We start from the raw sequence: 22934 nt of genomic DNA, 5'->3' as shown, positions 1-22934 counted from the left end.
TTACCATTTGATATTATGACTGCACATGTCCCAAAGTAGCTTTTTCAGTTGTTTCAAATAATGGCCAGAACATGTTGGCTTTTGGAGCTGCCAATGGGACTTACTTATGGGACTTCCAAGAGCAGAGTGGTTTGTTTCAAACTGTAGATTGTTTGGATATTACATGAATCTAGGAGGCTTACACATGTTGTTTTTCCCCTTTCCTAGGAATTTCTCCTCAGGAGGTAACATGTGTCCCCACTTCCACAAACACAGTGTCTGCATCCACAGGAAACACAAATGGGGAGGAGGTGGGGCCTTCAGTCTACCTGGAAAGGCTAAAAATCCTCAGGCAGCGTTGTGGCCTTGACAATGCAAAGGTATTGTACTTCTGAAGACTCCTATAAAGCCTACAAAGGAAGTGGTGCACTTCGAGTGAGATCTGTAATGTAGTGCTCAGACTGTGAACCCTATGAGTCTAGCTGCATGTTCTTGTCATCTTATTGCAAGTCATCTTTCCCGCTCTAAATGGCTTTAAAGCTGTTACCTGACTGAATAGACTTATTAGTGCTTCAGCTTCCTTTTTGCTGCACTGATGTAGTCACCACAAGCTGGTACAATGTGGAGTCTTTTTTCTTGCCAGGTAATTGAGAGTTTCAGGAAAAGGCTAAATGACTTAACTTGAATTGCTCCTCTCCAAAGGGTAATGCCTATATTAAGAGATGCTCCTGGGTCACATGTCATTGAGTGCTCTAAACTTCTGTATCCTTCCACTCTACAACTAAACGCTGCATGAATGGAAGTTGTGTGGCTGGGCTATATGGGATTCTGAGATCACAGTAATGCTGAATGTACTCAGTATGTTAAAACCGGATTCTGTAGAATGGGTCAAATCTTCAAGACATCAAGTGTTCTCTGGGAATCTTATTTACTCATTGAAAGATGGTGACTGCCAACCATGTTAAACATACAGGTGATTCCAGGAATAGCCACAAGGATTAGGGGGTAAGAATATAGCTACAAGACTACTGTGATGTTTTAAGATGGGACGTATGCATCAGTTTACAGCTGAGTGCAAAATGGCATATGGTACAGATGTAAACTCAGTTCTGTCAGACTTGTGAAGCTTCAGGTTCCCAGAAGAGCAGAGGTTTTGACTTTGCAGCATCTGATGGTGGTAGAATCCTGTAAGGAAATCTCCAGGTTTCCTTTCTGCTCAATTACTTCAGAATTCCCCACTTAGTCCTCATAATGCCATGTGTGTGAGCAGCCTCTGCCTACACAGTTTAAATACAGGTGGAGACTGGCAGGCCTTCCCAATGAAATGGAAATTGATTTTTTTTCACACACCCTCTGAAGAGAATGAGGTAGTGTGAGATGATGGATTTTGTGTTCTATCCTAAGTAACAAGGAGCAGTACAAAAACTATTGGTGTCCCCAATAGTGCAGACCTTTGGCTCCTTTAGGATGGGAAATTTCTTTGAGACAAGAAGCAGTAAGTGATGATCAAATATGGCTAATGTGACCTAATTAGGACCAGGTATTTGGAAAACTTGTTAGATACAGCTGATTCAGAAGACTCATGCTTGCATGTGATTCACTCTGGTCACCACTAACAGAATGGTGGCCATGTAGTTCCACGTAGCTAATGCACCATGCAATAGTTTACATATAATTTGTCCTGAAAATAGAGGAGTTGGAATGTACACATTGTTTGCAAGACTGAGAACCAGACAATGGTAAATAGTGTTCCAAAAAAGCTTCTTTATCATTTCAGCCTACTAATGTGGGACTGCACTTTCTCTTCCTCTGTTCAGCATGTTCCCCCTAAGGGTGAGACACCATGTATTATGGTGTAGATGACTTGCGCACCTTTTGCCTGTCTTAAATATCTCACTTTTCCTATCCCGCAGCAGGAAGACAGACCAGCATTGCCGTCACTACTCTCCAAACCAGCAGCCCCCACAGTTGCATCCTCCACAGATATGCTGCACAGTAAGCTCTCTCAGCTCCGTGAGTCACGGGAGCACTACCAGCATTTGGACCTGGACTCCAATCAGACTCACTCCTCTGGCACTGGAACCACCTCTTCCTCCTCCACAGCAACCAATATTGATGACTTGAAAAAAAGACTGGAGAGAATAAAAAGCAGTCGCAAATGAAGTTGCTTGAGTGCAAGTATGGCTGCTGCTTAGCTGTCTTCAGCTTTAGTTTTACTAAACTAGAAGTCTTCATAGTTAAAGGGGCCTCATTTAGGCCTAGTGTATACAAACTGGTTTATGTATAATACAGTGGATTTTGGGGGATGATCTGAGTCATTGTGGCACAAGCATCTGTACATACTCTGCTTCTCAGTGAGCATCTCTTGATAATAGAAGACTCTGTGTATTAGTTGTAGTGTACAGACCTGTAAACAGCCATTGTCCTGCTCAGACTAGCTTCTTATATCTTGTTTTTTATTTGTAAAGTTGTCTTAAGATCTTTTCCTAGCTCCTAACTATTAGAAGCTCTTCAGTGCTTTTAATTTTGTGAATTCTTCTCCATGTAATCCTTGAACTGTTGATTCTGTATGGATGCATGGCATGGAGTAACTAATTTAAGTGTCTTTTGTAAATAAAGTTTGCATTAACTATACTAGTCCCTGTAGGAGCAGCGGTGACTGTCCATGGAGATAGAAGCCACTGTGTCTTGGATGCTAAAAATAGGTATTTGAGCTGAAATCAGTTGCTCTTGAGCTAAATACAATAATGGACTGTTCTGACTGCAGCTTCTATTAATGGAAGGGAACCCTGGACTTTTCAGCCTTTTATTTCTGCCAGCAGTATTGTTGCTGCAGTAGTATATGGCTGTCTTCAACTTCTTCCTAAGAACATCAGGAAGCAAAAGAAATTACTAGACATCTGTAGGTCAATCTAGCAAATTCATGTAATAGATCTGTAAAGTTACTACCAGGAGCAAGTGTTAGGCCTTGTGTGAGTGCAGTACTCCCTTCAAAAGAGGTTACTGGATAAAAATGTTCTTACAAAGTAGGTAAGCAATATCCTGTGTTTAAAATAGTCTGACCTGAGCATCAAAGGTTATGCTGTTCTCACAACTGTACAGATGCAAGTGTATCCCAGCCTGTAGAACCACCATTGCAATTATAAGAATCTGCTTAGGTAATAGCTTGCTAAAATCAGAATATAATCTGTGGTAATACAAGTTTTTGGAGTTGTTGCTGTTGGTTGGGGTTAGAAAGTAGCCAGTGGAAATACCTTCTACTTCTCCCAAAAAATCCTTTAGCATAAATTTGCCCCTTTGCCTGCTTACCATTTATTGTTATACTTGTATTCATCACATTTGTTATGGACTATAGCTTGCTTGTGTTCCTGAGCTGCATCCTGTGAGCTTCATGACACAGAGGGTTTCTGTAGTATATTCCTACTCCAGGTTGATCTTTCCTCTCAGGCTACTGCTTCAGGGTCTGTTTTTTCTAAGCCAGCAGTTCCTACCATGGGGTGGTATTGGACTAATCTTGGCTGAATTTTAAGGCAGTTGTGATAAATGTAGTTTGAATCATTACCTTCTATACATCAGTTCTGTGCTACGGCTTCTGGAACTCTCCTACAGAAATGATAGGACAGGCGTTCTAATGAGGCAGTAGCCTGCTAGTTGGTGCTATAGGAAGTCTCTGTGATATGGAGGGAATCTCCATCATATGTTACAATGGTCAGCTGGTGTCCATCACTTTCCACCCCTCTTCTATTCTTTCTAGTCTCTTAGAACTTTTTCAAAAGAACTGGACAATCTACAGTGTGGCTGTGTAGCTCTCTACAGTGAATAGGGCATGACAGAGAACTCAAACTGCAACTTGGGCTATTCATTGACAGGGTTTAACTGAATAGCTTGTGGGTGTTTGGTACTGGAGCCACTGCTGCTACTCAACTAGATGTGTTCTAATAAGTTGCTAGTTACTTTCTAGGTTGGTCTGCCTTTTGCAAAAAAAAAAGTCTCTAAGCAGCTGACTCATTTCTACTGTAATTACTATGTTGTAAAATGCTGCATCCTTTGTAATTGCTAATAGGTGCAGTAGTGAGTGAAGTAAAAGGAATGCTTGTGAACTTGTACAATACTACCTTACATTTTAAGTTATTTGGAAGTTAAGTGCAGAAGCAATTAAATATTAATGGCAGAAACCCATATTAAGACTTTTGTCGTATGCTGTTTCTGCACTAGTTTATTCTTGTCTAATGGTGTATGGTTGGCCCCAGGAATTACTTGGAAGGTAAAATTTAGGCTGTTAATTAAGAATTAATCAAGTTAGTGCAAATATTGCCATCTTATTTAGATTACACACTTGTTTTGAAAGTCAGCCTTTAAAATTAAATCACTAGCTGGCATGAAACTAGTCTGTTGCCTCATTTTCCTCAACTGTTACACTAAGTACATTAGAATAGGCAACTGTTTTCAGAGTCAGGACACTTGTAACCAGAAGCCATTACAGTTTATAAAAACAAGCACTTGATATCCCTTTATGTTCTTGTGGAATTTCAGAGTTTTCCCTTATTCCAGAGGGTACTGCTCTCAGCCTTGTCACACCAGTGAACCTGTGGGCCATCTATACTATATGAATGGCTTTTAGATTATGTAGGAGAGGAGAGGAAGTCTAGCCGCCTCCTATTCTCATGGGTTTAATTACATCCTAGAAGTTCAGACAAACTAGATTAATTTCTTACTAACCTACCTCTTTTTTTAAATATGCAGTCTTCCATCCAGCACCAGTATTTCCAGACTCAGTTGACAAAGTGAACAGTAGTTTTTGGCATGTGTGGTAGGGTGCAAAGTACTTTAGAAGCACATGGTTTCTCTAGGAAATAGCCCCAGCACCTTAACTGACATTCTTCAACTATTTTGTTTAACATTAGATACTGTTATTTCCCCTCAGCAAATCTGTGTTGAACTTAGCTTTCCTTTCAGGGACAGCGGTGTAGGTCAAGAGCCTACCACTTGCTCTGGGTGAGGTGGTATGCCTCTAGTAGCATTTTAACAGCCCTGTTACAGCAATTTAGTGTTGCCTTTGCTTGAGGGGAACCTTTTTTGAGGTGGGGGAGGGGTCCTGCTGACCTATGGAAAAAATCAGTTGTGCTTCTCACTTAAGTACAGCCCCCCAACCCTCTCCTGCCACTGATGTAGGCTCTGCCTGAGAGGAGAGACTTCCCACACTCCCTCACATATCAGGCTTGTGTGCACCAGTCCCTCAGTAGATATGGGCTCCCTAGTGCTAGGAGGGGAGCCTTGAGCCAGATCCAGGCAAGCTGGGGAATCACTACCCCTGTCTTTGCTGAAGGTTCAACTTATTTCTTAGTAGCACATATCAAGTCTCTTGGTTTGTAACTTTAGGCATGATCCCACATTTATAGAAGCTATGACTGACTTCTAGGAGGAAGGACAAAGACTGCATAGTGTTATTTTAACTTTGCACCTTTGTAATAAGTATGTTAATGCTAGCATGCTGGGGGCAAGTTGATCTCTCAGCACTGCCAAAATAGAAAGCAGGCACAATCCCAGCTACAATCACTTTATTAATGTTTCCAGAGAATACCTCTAGCCATTTTTGATTCCTTGGGGTTCATCTTGCTAACAAAGCAGATATGAGAGGTAACTGATGCTTGCTTTATTGTCCATATTTGTTGATGGTTTTTAGCATCCATTTCTTCAAGCGGAATACATGTGTGTAAAATCCATATTTACCATCACGATCACAGCCTTCTCCCCATGAGACGATCCCCACCTGATACCAACGGTTAGTTGTTGGGCTCTTAGACAGAAAGGAAAATAAATTAGTATGCTATACCTAGTGTTAATCATAAGAGCAGCAACAGTGTAATTCTTCTTGTCCAGCTGGAGGTCCAGGTTGGCTGTGGCAAGACAGAAGTGAGTTCTAGTATAGTACTAGGCTCCAGCAAATAAGCACCTGCTAAAGTGTATCTACAGTAGTGGGGTATCCAACCATAACATCTCCCTGAGCAGAGATACTGTTCTTGTTGCACATACCTTCATGACAAAAGGGCCTCCGCTGTCCCCCTCACATGCATCCCCTCTCTTGGCAGCATCAGGACTGTACCCTACAGGAGAAGAGGCAAAGAGTACCTGGTAAGAGGGAAGGGACTATTTTCTCTAAAAGGTATAAAATGAAGGTAATGTTGATACCACTTTTCAAACTTTCTATGGTTAGCAACATTGTGACCTTACCTACAAACAAACAGCCCCTTACAGAAAGGCTGAGTATGCCAAAACTACAGCCTTACATGATTTGTTTCCATTTAAAAGCTCAAACAGTGCTTCTTTGATAACCCAGGGAAGAGATGGCATCATAGCAGTACTGGAAAGGGAAGGTTAATACACTGCCCAAGATTTTCCATCCTACAAGTTTGGCCTGGAATATTACAGGTTATAAATCCTCTAAATTCTAGTTTTTTCTTTCATGCATTTAACCTACACCTGTGATATAGGATCCAGTTGCCCTTAGTAAGAGCAGCCCTAGCCTTGACAACTCTGTAGGCCCTAGGAGGTAGAGTCTCTGCTGTTCTCAGCTGATTTCTTTCTACTTTAGCAGCATCACCCCTCCAGGAGTTCTGGAACAACCTCTATTTTCATTACCCCCCCCTGTGGTGCCCTCAGCCATGCAAGTTAGGTGAAGCACTGTGTATTACAGTGTAGGCTGGCTCTGCCAATCATTTAATTACTCATTATCCTGGTTGTAGTTAGTGGTCAAAACCTAAATCCTCAGAATCCCCTAATACTCAAACTCAGCTCCTTCTGTAAATTTAAATAGCCAGAGGGGAGAATTCCAAGCCCCCTTCTGTCTCATCCCATAGCCAGCTGATCTCCCAGAGCCTTATTATGCCCTTAAGTTCTTCATTCCTCTACATGGACTGGGAATTTCAGAGGCTTGTTCATGCCCTAGGGATGCTAGGGTATGTCTACATTGGCAAGATTTTGCGCAAAACTTTGCCGCCTGTCTACACTGGCTGTGAGTTCTTGTGCAAGAACTATGATGCTCCCACTCAGGAATAAGCCCTCTTGCGCAAGTGGCCAGACAGGCAACATGAATTTCTTGCATTAGAAAGCCTGATGGCTAAAATAGCCAGTGGAGCTTTCTTGTGCAAAAGAGCATCTACACTGGCACAGATGCTTTTGCGCAAATACTTTAACATAAGAACTCTTGCATTAAAGAGCATTTGTGCAAGATCATGCCACTGTAGACACACCCCTATTGTTTTAGGATAGATCAAAGTTTACTAAGCAGTAATTAGACTGAGTGAGCTCTTGTGTTATGGCACATGGTACAAAGAGCCTCTTTAGCACATGACCCATTCATCACTTGCCCCCCATGCACAGCAGGTTGGTGCGGGCTATGAGGAGCTCTTACCTGCACAGAACATGTTGTCAGTGATTTTGATGTTAGTGGATGCTTTGCAGGTATCCTGGCTGACTATGGGAAGATTCACCTGTTGTAGAATCGAGGGCAAGGAGGCTGTGCCAGAGCCCCAGGTCTCATACAAATTTCCCCATCCAGACACCCGCCCTTTGAATCCTGTCAACATCAGGCTATAGGAAGAAGCAAAGTTAAAGCATGTGGAAATGTGTCACCCCTATAATCTAGCACTGTCCAGACTCTGGAGGGGCCTCTCACCACACTCCCTTATTACAAACCAGCATAATAAGTCATCCTGCTTTTTGCTAGGGCTTTCCCAATTCTTCATATGAACCCAAAGGAGACAGTTGCAGCCACTCTGCCAGGGGTTCTGAGGCTGCTTTCTCTTTCCCTCCAGCCTCCTCACCTCTGCACAAGCTCCTTGGTGGGCAGGCAGACCGGGTGGATATAGTCACTCAAAACTATGGGCTTCTTCAGGAGCATCAGTGCAATGTCGCGGTCCAGGTTCTCTTTCCAGTTGTACTTGGGGTGGATGATGATTTTATCTAATAAGGCAATTTTCTCTATGTTCCGCTCATACCTGAAATGATTCCAAGAGAAGGAGACAAGTGAATCTGCAGCAGCAACTATGAGCTCTGGGGGCTGCTGCCCCTCTGGCTGGCTTGCAGCACCATCCTCACAACAAGGAAAAGGGAGCCTTCCTTTTAGTGCTGGGGCAGAGCCTCAGTGCGTGGCATCGCTACAGGAACTCACTATAAGCTGGGGAAGCACATGAGAATCCGGTTCATCACAGGGCTTCCATAATGCCAGTGACATACTTTGAGTGATTGCTCACAGGCATTCCAATCATCAGCAGACTTTTCCCTAGCAGTACCTGTCAGGTTGGCTGTAGCCCCCTTGCGGCATTGCATATATAACCCTGACAGCCTGACTCCCACTTCAGTTCCTTCCTTCCACTAGTGAGTTGTTAGAGCTTCTGATTTCTTGCTTCACAAATAGTTACTAGCATAGCAGTTTTGCTTCATAGATTCAGTTATTTTTAGAGCAGTTAGTTCAGCTGTCCACATAGTTTTGGGAGTGAAGGCCCTCTTTGGGGCCCCATTGATGGGTCATTTTCTTAAGGGTCTGGATTGGCTTTACCCTTAGGGGACTTGAACTAGTTCTCTCCCAGCTCACACCCCCTGCTTTGAGCCCCTGGCTACCTGCTCTCCAATGTACCTTTCTTACAAAGTGGCTTTCCTGGCAGTTGTTACTTCCAACAGACAGGCGTTGAGCTCCAAGCCTCCATATACTGTTTTTTATAAGGATAAGGTGCAGCTGTGGCCCTATCCTGCCTTCAGTAGCATCACCTTTTCACATCAATCAGGACATTTTTCTTCCTGTTTTCCTCTCAAAACCACATGCCATAGACAGGGACATCTAGCACACCCTTGTCTTTTATATTGAGTGCACTAAACCCTTCTATGCAGCTCCGTCTCTCTTCACTGTAGACCGCATGAAGGGTCTCCCGGTCATGTCACAGCACCTGTCATCCTGGATCAGTACGTGCACCAAGCTGTGCTTTGACTTTTGGCCAAGGTGCTGGATCTGCCTACCACAGCACATTCAGCTCAGGTTCAAGCCTTGTCGGTGGCCTAACATCTCATTTCAGGACATCTGCAGGCTGGCTACCTGGTCCTCCTTACACACCTTCACAACTCATTACACCCTCACCCACCAGCCCCAGTTGTTCTTCAAGATGCACTGCTCACGCCCATTCCACACACACCTGCCTACCCTCCGTCAGACTGTTCCTGCAATAAGGAACTGAAGTGGGGTGAGGCTGGCAGGAGCATACATGCAATGCTGTGAGGTGCCACCACAGGCAGTGCGACAGCCAACCCAACAGGTACACTAGGGAAAAGTCTGAATCGTTCATGTGGCATGCACACACATTGGAATGGATGTGAGCAACACATCTTGAAGAACAACAGTTAAAAGGTAAGTAACCGTTCTTTTCCAGACACCAGCTTTATTTTCTCAGCAAACTCATGGGGGATTCCCATCTGCTTTCCTCCCCTCCTCTATTCAAGTTCTTACTTTGCTCTCTGGTGTTTTCCAATCCGCACCAAGATGTCATCTGTGGTGAAATTCTTGTCCCAGGGTGGGTAAAAAAGGCAGTGGGCAGCAGTAAGGACCCAGCGGTCACTGATGAGGCTGGCACCACAGAGCAGCTCCTGAGGACTCTTCCTGAAAAGCATCACCTGCCTGGAATGGGAAGAGAAGGTTAGAGATTTACCCAGGGCACTGGCTGGATGCTCTTCTGGGCCTTGCAAGAACACCAGTTTTGTGTGACCAGGAAAACCTGCCTCCACTGCCAGGAGACCATGGTAGCACCAGCTCCCCGCCCCCAGCATGTCATGTCTAGGTCTTAGGACTGAGTCCTAGAACTGAACATGCGTATTCTCCTTGCAGTCCTATCTGAAGGGTACTTTCCCCATCCACCTAGCCCTGTAATCCTTGCTGTGGCCAGTAACAGAGACGTGCCTGCAGGACTGGAAGCAGTAGGATACGGATGAAAAACTGCAGCATGCTTCAGAGTTTCCATGACAGCTGTGCACTTGGCTCCAAAGGAGAGAGGGGGAGGGATGGGGAACCTACAACCTCTGCCCCTCTGTGTGCGGCTGGAGCACCAGTGCTGGCTTCTCTCACTAAGTGGAGAGCCCTGAGGCTTGTGGGCCAGATCAAAGCAAGCTGCCAGTGGGTTCTGCCTGGCAGGGAGGAGGAAGTGGCTCTGCACTCTGCTCTTCTCCCTTCCCCCAGCAGTGGCAATGCAGGGAAGCTCTGTGCCTGCGCTGAATTGCAAGTTCTACCCCTGAGAATCTCAGCCAATGGGAGCAGTGGGGAGGGAGAGCAAAGACATCTGCACCTCCAGGAACTGTGCCATGTAGGTGCCACAAACCCCCACCCTCTTGCATCCTTCCCTCAGCCCATGCACCCTTCCCAAACCTCCCTCACCCAGATTTCACACCCCCCGCACCCTATCTCCTGCCCAGACCCTTCATCCCCACCTGGCTCCTGCACCATACCCTCAGCCTAGACCCTGCACCCCCACCCATCAGCCCCCTCCCACACACAGAACCCCTTCTTTTGGCCTCACAGACAGTCTAGGTTTTCCACAAAATCTACTAGCCCTAGACCCGAGAAGAATTAATCTGGACCCAGTGGGGGGGAAAGCCCTGTGCATTAACGCTGCTCCCCTGCCCGGGACTGGAGTGCGAGGGGAACCTTGGTGCCCTGAGTTGCACGAGTGAGGTGTGTATCTTTTCTGCTTATCTGCTGGGGACCACATTTGTGCTTTTGGTTTTGTTTTTTGGCTTCTCACTTGTGTGGCCCCCAACTGATTTGTGTGGGGATCAGAGGCCTCAGACCCAAAAAAGTTTCCCCACTTCTGCTCTAGAGCCATAGTAGTGCTACTAAGTCAGACCCTCAGAAGGGGCTATGAGTAGAAGTCGGGCTGGCTGAATATAACATGCCAACTGATAGACTCCTGATTTCCTCTTTAGAAAGGGATGACTGTAGAGAAACTGCAGCAACATTACTTACCAGGGGGCACTGCCAACTTCTGCATCTTCCCCCTTTACAATCCGGCCCCCAGCGTAGGAGTCCAACAGCTCCTGCTCACTCTTATCAGTAATCTTTTTCTTCTCAAACAGAGGACGAATGCCACAATCTGAAAAACCAGGCAGCCTGTCCCTGTTACTCTACCTGATTTGCAATGCAGGGGACCGGACCCTCTCTACAGACAACAAGCTTGATGGGAAGTATTTGGGAGCTACATGCTCAGATCATTGTTCCTTCCTCATTCTTGGAGTTACCACGTGGCCAGTCTTGATCACTCCAAACAGGCTTTTTTTGGATGAATTTGCCAGTTACCCAAAAAATACTTTGATGTGTCTGTTTTTCTTTCATGTGGGTCTAAGATTTGAATGATCACCACGATACACTGGGATAGCTAATGTTAAAAATTGTGTCCAACTAAAGATACCCCACTGTTCCCACTTCTACAGTTTAAGCAATAACAGATCAAAACTGCTGAAAGTACAGTTGTCTTCCCACCAGTATGCAGGCACACGGTGCATGTGTGAGAGAGGGTTTGAGTCACACAAAAGTGAGGAGATGTGTGGGGTATATTAAATAAAGGAAGAGCAGGCCTACTACCCCCCATTTCTCTCTCCCTCTATCCCTCCCCCCCCAAAAAAAAAATCACATCAGAAGCTGCACAGTGAATGACAATTGGCTAAATGAAACGGATTAATTGCTGTCTGGCAAAAATGTGCAGATTAAAAAAATGACTCTCATCAATGATGTTCTGTCTCTCAAAAAACAACAATAAATAATCTAGTAGCACCTTCAAGACTAAGAAACCATGTAGATGGTGGTATCAGCTTTTGTGGGCAAAAAAGCTGATGGCTGATGATACCATCTACATGGTTTGTTAGTCTTTAATGTGCCACTAGACTATTGTTTAAGTTTTTCCTGTTACAGACTAACTCGGCTACGCCTCTAAAGAAAGAACAAAAGCTTCAGATACTAAAAGCAGTTGTTAGGGGGGCTGCAGAGGTTCGTTGGGGCTGTCAAATGTTTTTACATTTCAGAAGCGATAACCACACTCATTCTTTCTTGTGCTTTTTGCTGGACGAGGCTGGAACTGGAAGATTCCCCAAAGCCATCACTCATGCACCTTCTTCTACAGCACTTCTTGCCCTGAATTGGGGCTGAAGCAACATTGATCTCCCCATAGAACCTCCTGCTGGGGAAAGCTGGGGCTGTTGGGCTTGGGAGCTTCCTCATAACTTGAGGCTCACTTAGGTGATCTCAGACAGAACCTAATGTAGCTTTAGCATTCACTTCTGCTTTCAGCAGTAGGCATTTAACAGGCTGGTTTTTCTAAGGAACAAGGCATTGTGGAAAGAAGCTGCAGCCTTTGCAGCACCCTTGGTGCTATGTTTGTGCCTCATAGATCCATTACTTACCTGTTTCACCTGAACCAAAAGTCTTAACATCAAAGAAGGTTTGGTGCTCTTCGGTAATGGTCCGCCCTAGTATTGCATCATCAATCTCATCCAGAGGGCTCTCTGAGAGACAGACAGACAGACAAAGATGTTGAGAAGAAAGGCTCCCTCCAGCATTTCACATAGGACTTCAGAAGTGGCACCATCCCTTCCCACACATAATGAGGTGGGTGGAAGTATTGCTTGTTAAAGCAAGACCACTGGCTAATTAAGTCTCCTACTCAACCTCTGGCCAGCAGAAGAACTAGTTGGGTGGAATATGGGGGCACATTCTGAGGGTAGCAGGATAGAGGAATGGAGTTGTTGGAATAAAGGACCCCCACAAAACAAGAGCATTCTTACATGCGTGCACCTACACTGTGTGACTCTCACATATAGCCTCCTATAACGCTGTGGCCCACCCACTCCTCACCACAGTACTGCATCCTGCTGGCCATCATGACTCTCCCACCCTGCAGCCCAAAAATCCCAATTGCAATCCCACAGCCATTGATGCTCCTCACCACAGTAGTGCAGGTCACAGTACTCAAAGGTGGTATTTGGATGATCCACATAACACCAGACACCTTCATCATCCCCATCGGGATTCCGACAATAATTCTCCACCAGCTTCACTTCCGGAAAAAAAGTAGTTGCACGTTTCTGAGCCTTTGCCTTGTCTGAGGCCCATGGCAAACACCGGATCCCAGAGGTGGTGACTGAAAGAGTCCCGTTGTAATGCAGCCCCTTGTCTGTTTCACATGGCTGCTGCGTTGTGTCTATTGGAGAGGGCCGGGGAATAAATGGAACGGTGGTCTTGTCCTGACCTGAAAAGGGAGAAATAAGGCAGCTGTTACCAGACTCATGGCCTGCAGTGGAAAATGCTGGAACGGTGTCTGGTACTGACAGATTCCAGCAGGCCCTAGAGCACTTCACTACGTCCCATCAGTCCACTGGACACTCCATCATGTCTGAGAGTCCCCACCCTGTATCCCGTGGGATACCCTACCTAGCCAAAGAGTCCCTGCCTCACCTGTGAGGCACCTGGAGACACTGCTTTGCTCAAAGTAAAAGGAAGAAGCTATCATCCCACTCCTCTGTGCCATTCCCAGATACTAATGGAACTTCACTGTGTTTGTATTTTAAAGGGAAGGCTTCCTGCAAGGCAGTTACACTGGTGCCCAAAGCTGACACACACATACACACTGGGGACCGCACATCAGATATCACAAAACACTAGAACTGGAAGGGTCCTCGAGAGGTCATCAAGTCCAGTCCCCTGCCCTCATGGCAGGACCCAGTATGATCTAGACTATCCCAGATAGATGTCTATCTAACCTGCTCGTAAATATCTCTGGAGATGGAGATTCCACAACCTCCCTAGGCAATTTATTCCAGTGTTTAGCCACCCTGACAGTTAGGAAGTTTTTCCTAATGTCCAGCCTAAACCTCCCTTGCTGCAGTTTAAGACCGTTGCTTCTTCTCCTATCCTCAGCAGAGGCCAAGGACAACAATTTTTCTCCCTCCGCCTTGTGGCACCCTTTTAGATACCTGAAAACCGCTATCATGTCCCCTCTCAGTCTTCTCCTTTCCAAACTAAACAAGCTCAATTCTTTCAGTCTTCCTTCATAGGTCATGTTCTCTAGACAGTTAATCATTCTTGTTGCTCTTCTCTGGACCTTCTCCAATTTCTCCAACCCACACTAATGCAGCAGCCTGGCAGCCTCAAGGAGGGCCCAGAGGTACCTTTGTTAATAAGCTTATGGAGAGTTACCCAAGAAACCACCTACAGTTCTGAGTTAGAGCTACCAATGAAGCACAAAATATTCTCCACAGCTCTGTATTCTATTAGTTCTATATCCTTCCTCTCAGGTCTCGCCTGGCAGCAAGTCGGGGGGAGCAAGGCTCCAGTTTCCTCAGCAGGCAGGCAGACACCGGGAGAGGTACTATGCAACAGTCACTTGGCCTCATCTTCCCTTCTTTCTCCTTGTACTGGAGCCACAGTGATGGCAGCTGCCGTGACAACAGCAGTGATATTGTAGCTACTTGAGTGAGCAGCAGCAAGGTCAATGTTACCTTCTGAGTTGTCCCTCCCTGGGCTAACTGATTTCTGCCCTGCATACGTCACTAGTGCACCTTTAGCAAAGGGAAATGGTGCCTCTCTAAAATGCTAGTCTCCGAGACTTGTAAGCAAGATGATTCCCCATGGGTCAGTAACAAGTAACCAAGTCTCCTCCAGCACAGGGGAAACAGCAGCACTTACTGACGTCATCATAGCTGGGTTATTTAAAAAATATATTCATATTATCTTATTCCTAATGCAGTCTTGAGCGCTCCCCACATCAGCAGGGCTGAAGCCTGGCACAGCCTCTGCATATGGAAGTCAGACTGCAACTAGCAAGGTGACAACGTCAGGAAGGATAAGAATCAAAGTCAATTGATAGTGTCTGCTTCGTTTTAACTACCCAATCTTCAGATACTTACTGAATCCCTCTAGCTCCCTGTCTCCCACCCTCTCCCCTCTCCTATTTATTTTGGGTCTGCACATTCTAAACTCATAACTCCGGTCATCTGAAGGAGTGGGCTGTGCCCACGAAAGCTCATGATACCACCATCTACATGTTTTGTTAGTCTAAGGTGCTACCGGACCATTTGGGTTTTTTTTCTCTGTAACAGACTAACTCAGCTACCCCCAAAGCTTACATCACATTGTGTTCAAGGAGTCTGAGGCCAGGCTGCTCTCAAGGAAGATGGCTGCCACTCTACAGGGAACTAGAATGGACACTGGGGATTGAATTTTGAACCCGAGATGATCACACACAAACTGCAGATAGGTGGTTTTGCTCTAGAACAGGGTGGGGGAACCTTTTTTGGATTGGGGACCACTGACCCACAGAAAAAGTCAGTCAGGGGCTGCACACAAGTGAGAAACACACACACACACACACACACCCACCCCCACACACACCCACCCCCCTCACTGATGTAGCCCCCAACTGAGAAGACAGACACTCCCCACATTCTCCTTGCACACCAGAGCCTAGGGAGCCCAAGCCTAGTAGATTTTTGTGCTTCCAGCTGCAGATGGGCTACCCAATGCGGGGGGCGGGGAGGCTGAGCCTAGGAGGCCACATCCAGACAAGCAGGGGGCTGCATCCAGCCCCCCGGGCATGAGATGTAATAGTGGAGCTGATTAACCAATTAGCAATAAGCAAAAGCTCACCAGTTAATGCAATAGACTATACACATTTCAATACCTCCCTTCCGGGCCAGTACATTTTTTAGCAGGCTTGCATCGGGCCTGGGACCTACTTCTGCTGTGGCTCTGCATTTAAAGTATATTAGGAGCCAGGCGGGCAGGCAACTGAGCTCAGTTCTGGCTCATGCCGGGTTGGGGATCTCAGACCTCTCCCAGACAGGGGCTGCTGCCACCCCGCGCTGCTGTCTCTGTATCAGAGGCAGCAGCACAAGGTGACAGGCAGCTTGGTCTGCAAGGGGAATTGGTTTTTAAACTGGCTCCCCTCGCAGACCAGCTCCCACCTGGCACCCCGTGCTGCTGCCTCTGATACAGAGGCAACAGCGTGGAGTGGCAGGGGGCTCCTTGGGAGTGGGGCTGGAGCGTACTGTCCTAAAGGTTACTTTAAAAAAAAAAAGTAGGCAAAAATGTGACTGATAACTTTTTAAAATTCTGTGATTTAGGAGGAGTCTGACTCACAATTTATGAACTCCTGTGGTTGGCAGCAGTAATGCAGCGGCTTCAAGGCTGTAGGAGTCACAACATTATGTAGAGCAGTCAAGAATAGTAAAGACTGAGAATTTCAGAAGGACCTAACCAAGCTAGGTGAATGGAGCACAATGGGGAGCTCTATCCAGCTCCTTCCTGTGTCCGCCACCCATTGCCACAGAACCCCTCCCTCTTGCATCCTCTCTCTCCAGACCCTCCTCTGTGAGGTCCTTCATATCAGCATTAGAGCAAATTCTTCCCTTCCAGGGAGCAGGATCCCTTAGGGCCTATTTTGAGGCTCACCACAGACTGGAACTGCACACTCCTCCCGTCGCACTGTTGCGTCTCGGGTGTAGCACCAGGGGCCATTTGGGTTGTCATCTGGGTTCCTGCAGTAATTCTTAGTGAGATTTCCATTCGGATGGGTGGTGGTGTTAAACCTATGAGAAAGGAGCGATGAGGTAGCTAGCAGGATAGAGGACCCTTCCCATCAGAGTTGTGGCCTCCCCTACAACCTGGCTTCTCCAACCAGTGCTAGGATTTCACGTTTGGGGAAGAGAGTTACAGACTTACTCAGGTTTGTGAGGGAATTTGCTTGTCCAGAGCTGACATTCAATCCCCGACTTGGTGACAGAAACTGTTCCCCGATAGTTCTGCCCCCTGCCTGACACACACATTCCTGCCAAAGTCCCAACAGAGGGCAAGTCAGAAAAATGAGCCCTGCGGCACCTTAAAGAATAACGGATTTACTTGGGCATAAGCTTTCTTGAGCAAAAACCCAATTCATCAGGAAAATCAGAAACATTATTTTCTTAGAGCCCATAGGTACCAGCCTACAAATCCCTGCTTTGGGTTCTCACAAAGATGCACAGACCGACCATAAACAAACTTTACCCTTCAGGTCATCACTCCTGTACCTCAGTGCCTTGATCCGAAGCTGGGAATAGCGGTGATGACTCCTCACTAGAGCAGTGGGCAGCTGGGCATCTAGCCTATGCTACTCCAAGGGGGACTCCCAGGTTTTTAGCATGTTAATGAAGCATGCTCGGGGGTGGGGTGTCCGTATAGCAGGAGGATGTTTAAGGGCTCTGCCTTCCCCTATAAGTGCTGATCTTCCCCATGATATTGCCCATATGATGGCATCCCCACTTCTTTAGAATTTCTTCCCAAATTCTGTTTGGAGCACATTTCTGGTAACTCACCATCTCCAGCGGCTCACAAAGTCTCCAGGCCCCTCTTACCTTTCAGACACTCATCCAGAGCTGTCCTGGGATTCCTCTGGGATTCACATACTAACAAACAAGAGCAAGAGACCTGTCAGTTTGGTCAAAGGGACTCCAATGAGCAGTGTAGCTCAAGTCAGCATGGTATTGGGCAGGATAGAGCCCTGGGAAGTGTACAGCCTGTGGAACATCAAAGCGTTTATAGGACTTGAAACAACTTACCCGTGTATTTCTTCCAGAATTCACTCTGCAAAACAAATGCAAACATTTAGGAAGCAAGTAATGGAACCTCAGCCCTGCCCTAACTTCTGCAGTTGAAACCAAGGCCAGCCACTGTCTCAGTCTTTCTTGGAAAACAGGGAGCAAACCCTTGCCCTGCTGAGATCAAAGATACTGGAGAAAGTAACACTGGGTCACATGCTTTCCTGTCAAATTCTGGGGCTCTTTCCCCTACCATGGCCATGCCCCAAATGGAGGCTGTTTGACAGCAGCCCATTTCACTTCTGGCTGACCCATCTCAGCATCATCAGTTTCCAGTGGCAGATCCTCAAGCAGAATACGGCCTTGAGAGCTACCCCACTTAGGGACTAGTAGGGGACTGGAGACAAAGCAACTCGGGGAATACTTGTGGCAACGGCCTTTCCTGTGGCCAGCTATCTTCCCTCTTCATTCTGGGCTGGGGTTTCTAAGTGTACATCAGCCAGCCACAAATGCCTCTGCTTCCATCCCTGCAAGGTCAGGCACCAGTGCCAGGCCTTATCTCTGTAATTTATATTACAGTATACAATGTGCTGGCTGTGGTCTACACATATAGCAACAGACAATCTCTGGTACAGAGAACTCCTAAACTGGGAAGACAAATAACTGGCAAAGCTTGGGGGGGAAAGGAATATATCATAAGCAAAAGAGTCAGGGGCTGCTTGGTAGCCATCTTGTAGTCTTACCTACAAGATACATCGGTCCTCACTAGAAGCGTACACATTTGAGTGCACAGTAGGTTGTTGCACACTAACTGGCTTGTGCTAGGAGTTTCCTAGTGTGTATTCATGAAGTCCTGTTTCAAATAGGGTTGTCAACTTCCCAGTTGCACAAAACTGAACACCCTTGCTCCACTGCTGCCTTAGCACCCCCACCGGTCACCTGATTCCCCTGCAGCAATGAGACCCAGTGCCTGCCATCATAACCCATAGTTTAAAAACCACTGGCCTAGTTTGTACTAGGATTTACATCCTCCTGGTGTGGACTAAGGCACCTTGTAGGCAAGCTTGTAGTTTCGCTTATTTTAAATTTATATAAACCATCCCCAACTAAGGCTTAACTAGACATTTTCAGACCTGCTTTGTTCTGCTGAGTGCCCGTTATTCACATTTTAAAAGCAAATGAAAGACAATTGACCAAGCTTAGTGTAAGTGGCCTAAAAGTTAAAAGTAGGCCCATGTCCCCACAATATGCATGTGCCCCACTGGAACGAGGAGTAGCCGAGGAGCAAGCATGTATCATGTTTGCAGGATGGAGTCTTGCCTTCTTACTTGCTTGGTTATTTACATTTTTTAAATTGTTGCCTTTTTTGTTTGTAGTTCCCATCTCACAATCAGCGTTCCCTCTAAGCTGCATGGCAGCATAGCTTCCCAGGTGATTCATCAGCCCTGCCCAGTTAGAAGCTCCCTGCACAGAGCTGACTGGGTGGGGCTGATGAATCACCTGTGAAGCTGTGCTGCCCTGAAGCTTAGAGGGAAAACTGCTCCTGACTCCGCCCCACTGAGACTCTGCACAAATTGTTCTTTAACCAAGGGCTAGATCCTGTAGACTCTGACCTATTTCCAATTAATATTTTTTACAGTATTTTTGCCCTTCTCTGTATCTTAAGGTTGCCATCCCCCCAGGATTGGCTTGGAGTTTCCAGGAATTAAAGATTGTCATGTTAGAAATCTCCAGGAATATATACAACCAAAATTGGCAAGATCAGTATCAACTCAGGTTTCATTTCCTTGTACAGACCTTTCTTAGCTGTCATGTACTCTGTCCCCAACACATGCTGATTTCTACTCATCATGAAGTTCATTTTTCCCCCCACAAGTAGAACTAAACATACTCACTCTCCATCATAGACAAAGTAACCTCTTACTCCCAATCTCCACCAAGCTGTATCCTCCAGTTACAAGGATGGGGCTTTTTAGGCACTTCTGGTAAGAAGGCAAAACTCTAGAGACCATCCCTGGAATGGGGTCTGGGCTCTCTCCTTAGGGAACACACTGGACATCACCGTGACAGCCCGTGGGTGAAACCCTTCAGAAACTATGGAAGTGGTTGTACGTACCACAAGAGCGGTGGACTCAAGGGCTTCATAGGCTTCTTCGTAGCTACATTTCTCCTCTAGACACTCCCGTTCCAGGTTTCCTTTGAGCATCTCTTCCAGGAATCCTTTGTTGGCACGTCGTGGGCGCTTGAGCAGGGAAAGTGCCTGCTGCTGCCCAAGGAAAACTACCAAACCAGAACACTGACCAGTCACTTGACACAGAGCTGACAGAGAACTGTTCTTTGTGGGCTCTGCATGTCTGGTCGTGGGTCTGAATCAGTGAACATGCAGCCAGTGAGCCTCTCCTACCGCCTGACCTCTAGTGAAACACATGGGATGTCTACACAGCAAAGTTATTTCACAATAACAGCCAAACTGTTACTTCGAAATAAGTTCGAAATAGCGGAGTGCTTATTTTGAATTTGATAAACCTCATTCTACGAGGAATAATGCCAAATTCGAAATAGTCACTCCAGCCTCAACCAAGAACACTCTTCCCCCTCCCCCTCCCCCCATTCCCAGAGCCCTTAAAGGGGCAGACTCTGGCCACAGTGCCTGTGCCAGCTCCAAGCCTGCCAGCCCAGAGCCAGCAGTCACTGCCCCGACCCAGTGGCCCCAAAACATGAGCCAGCAAGCCACTGGTAGTCAGACCTCCACCACTCCCCAGGAGCAGTCTGCCAGCTCCCAGGAGCCTGCCAGGACATAGAGAAGGCAGGCGCCTTTCTGGTCCAGGGTGGAGATCATGGAACTTATTCAGGTTTGGGGGGGGGATGCCCCAATGTCCATGATCTTCACACTAGACGGAGGAACGCGGCCGTCTATAGCAGGATAGGTGTCAGCCTGGCCACCAAAGGCCACATGCAAACCCAGGAACAAGTTTGAATTAAAATCAAGTTGGTCCGGCAAGACCTCCAACCCTGAGCTTCCCCTCCCCCTTCTTCCCCTTGCTTCCCCCTTCCAGCTCCCTCCTCCCAGGTTTCCCCCTCTCCTCTCCCACCATCTCATCTCCCTTCTCCTGCCTCCTTTCCCCAGTCTCACCAAAGTTTCATTCCTCCCCCCAGTTTTGTTAAATAAAGGGAGTTTGCGTTCATGTGTATTTTATTTGACATCAGGATGGGGGGTTAGGGAGGGGTAAGTGGAAGGACGTGAGGGAGGAATTAGGCACAAGCCCCCAGTGGGGAAGACCAGGGAACTTAGTGCTCCTCAGGCTGTAAGCTCTCCCTCAGGGCCTCCTAGATACTGACAGCCCCCCTCCCCCCCCATGGACTTCCCGGATGGCAGCCTGCAGAAAGTGCAGCCAGGCTCACAGCAACACATCCAAGAGAAACATCAGAGTGCCCAGGGACAGCTCCAGCTCCATGTTTCAGAGTGTTGTGGTGTCCCGAGTGAGGGCAGCCAGAGCATGCAGAGACAAAATGCTTTGCTGTTCCTCTTCGAGGTAGGCAAGCAAGCAGGGAAACCTGAGATCTGGCTGTCCAGAGGGGGTCCCTTTAAGCACAGACCTCAGATAGCCTCAGGCAGCAGCCACACAAAGTAAATCCTGACCTGATGCCCTGCCGGACCTGGTTCCAGCTGGCCTTAAATGCGATTTAGCATCCACTCAGTGTAGACACGCTATGTTGAAATAGCAAAACGCTATTTCGAAATGCATTGTATGTGTAGACGCATTATTTCAAAATAAGCTATTTCGAATTAACTATTTCAAAATAGCTTATTTCGAAATAATGCTGTAGTGTAGACATACCCACAGGGAATGGAAGAAGCTCAGCAGAACCTATCCAGTCCACCCTGAGGCCCGGTACAGGATTAACCTGCCTGCAACCTATGAGCTTAGGCTGTGATCAGTCCTAGATGTCCCACCGGATAAGCATCCACCCCTGCCCTGTACATTTACTTTGGCAAGGCCACTCATCTAGTTCACTACTGAGCCAAAGCTTGTCTGCTTGGAGCATCAACTCACTGTCTTTGTGGTGCCACAAAGACACTGGTTTTCTCACTCTAGCGTGACTTTCTGTAACCCCATCTAGGTGGGATATGTTGGAAAAAATCACTTCATCTGCCTGTTCAGAGACCCCGACTTCCAAACTAGCTTCAGTCTTCTCTCATTCCTCTGCATAGCAGTGGAGCTGAGGAGACAGTCAGGAGATCCTGTCCGATGGGACCCTGCCCCACATCAGGGGGAGACAGGACGGAGGAAGCAGAAGCACTAATGCGGAACAAAGGAGGCGCACCAGACACCAAGACACGACATATTGTATATGTTTGGTGTGAAATAGGGCCTAGCCTGTCCTAAATGTGTTGCTCTGAGAGCCAGAGGGGCAAGGGCAAAGTGGAGAACAGCTGTCTCCCCTGCCCCGCGCCCCCATTCCCCCCTCCACCTCCAGATAACACTCGTCACCAGGAGAAAGAATGTTCCCGGCCCATGAAACTCCATATGTGGCCAATACAAGGCACAGCACTGATTAAGATACCGCCCCCCACCCAAGTTCTTTCATGCTCCAAGACAAGGGGCTTTAGATGTCATAATAAGGATGATCCAACAAAATCCAATGAGCTGTAGCAGGCAACAATTCTACCCACCGAACTCCATCCAGCTCTTCCCTCGAACCTGGGAACTGCTGCTTCTCCTTACACAGCAATAGGGAAGCCCTATGCTGCCCACCTCCCACCCACCCATTTTTTAGCATGTAAAACTTACTGTCTAGCTGGAACAAACCGCTGGCTATTCCAGGGACCTTCAACCTTTCACAGGCTTCCCCTTCCAGCTGCAGCTTAGGAATGAACAGTCCCATTTGTTTTTCTCAGCCTCCTACCACCCTGCCCTTCCCTCCCCTCAATACCCAAGGAGTCCTTACCACTGTCATGGCTCAGTCCAAGGTGCAGGAGGCAGAAAAGGAGCAGGCTGCCCAGCACTCGGACTCTGCTGTGCCTCATGGTATATGCTCCCGCAGCAGGGAAAATGAAGAGGGTGCAGGACAAGAGAAGTCCCAGCCCTGCCTGGGTTAATGTTGAACCAACATGAAGAAACAGGATCCAGGAGGTCACAGTGTGTCAGGGCCAGTGGGGCTGAAGCTCCTGCTGTGCCTCCTGTGCTTGGCTTCTCTCCCTCCCCTTCGTGCATTTTCACTTTCAACCATTTTACTGATCCGAGCAGCACACCACCACAAGAACAACACTAGCTTGCTCTGACAGTGTGGTCATGACCACCACACTGGGGGCAGGTCAAACACGAGAGACTGCAGCCTCAACTGCTGGGAGGCCA

At 47.1% G+C, this 22934-nt stretch overlaps 2 protein-coding genes across 6 annotated transcripts in view; one reads left to right on the top strand and one right to left on the bottom strand.

Moving 5' to 3' along the window:
* CKAP5 (cytoskeleton associated protein 5) overlaps positions 1-2740 on the top strand; it is a 106233-nt gene extending 103493 nt beyond the window's left edge. For 4 of the 5 annotated variants that reach the window (XM_075927597.2, XM_075927598.2, XM_075927596.2 and 1 more), the window contains 2 exons: positions 208-359; positions 1893-2740. In XM_075927597.2, the coding sequence (XP_075783712.1) occupies positions 208-359; positions 1893-2141 (401 nt within the window). In that variant the 3' untranslated portion in view covers positions 2142-2740. The remainder of the gene's footprint in view (positions 1-207; positions 360-1892) is intronic. The other variant, XM_075927599.2, reaches the window with a different exon arrangement.
* Positions 2741-5520: 2780 nt separating this feature from the next.
* Positions 5521-22686, bottom strand: F2 (coagulation factor II, thrombin). The gene is made up of 14 exons (XM_006117303.5): positions 22528-22686; positions 19694-19857; positions 17599-17623; positions 17395-17445; positions 16727-16832; positions 16457-16593; positions 12954-13256; positions 12412-12513; positions 10982-11108; positions 9476-9643; positions 7803-7976; positions 7391-7569; positions 6013-6083; positions 5521-5776 (listed from the first exon to the last, which is right to left on the bottom strand). The coding sequence occupies exons 1-14, from the start codon at positions 22604-22606 to the stop codon at positions 5633-5635; spliced, it is 1830 nt and encodes a 609-aa protein (XP_006117365.3). The 5' UTR covers positions 22607-22686; the 3' UTR covers positions 5521-5632.
* Positions 22687-22934: the final 248 nt, after the last annotated feature.

This window comes from Pelodiscus sinensis, chromosome 5 (assembly GCF_052426305.1).
Source record: "Pelodiscus sinensis isolate ZL-2025 chromosome 5, ASM5242630v1, whole genome shotgun sequence".
Lineage (NCBI taxonomy): Eukaryota > Metazoa > Chordata > Testudines > Trionychidae > Pelodiscus > Pelodiscus sinensis.
The sequence above is the reverse complement of the archived record's forward strand: the minus strand, read 5'-3'. Positions and strand labels throughout refer to the sequence as shown.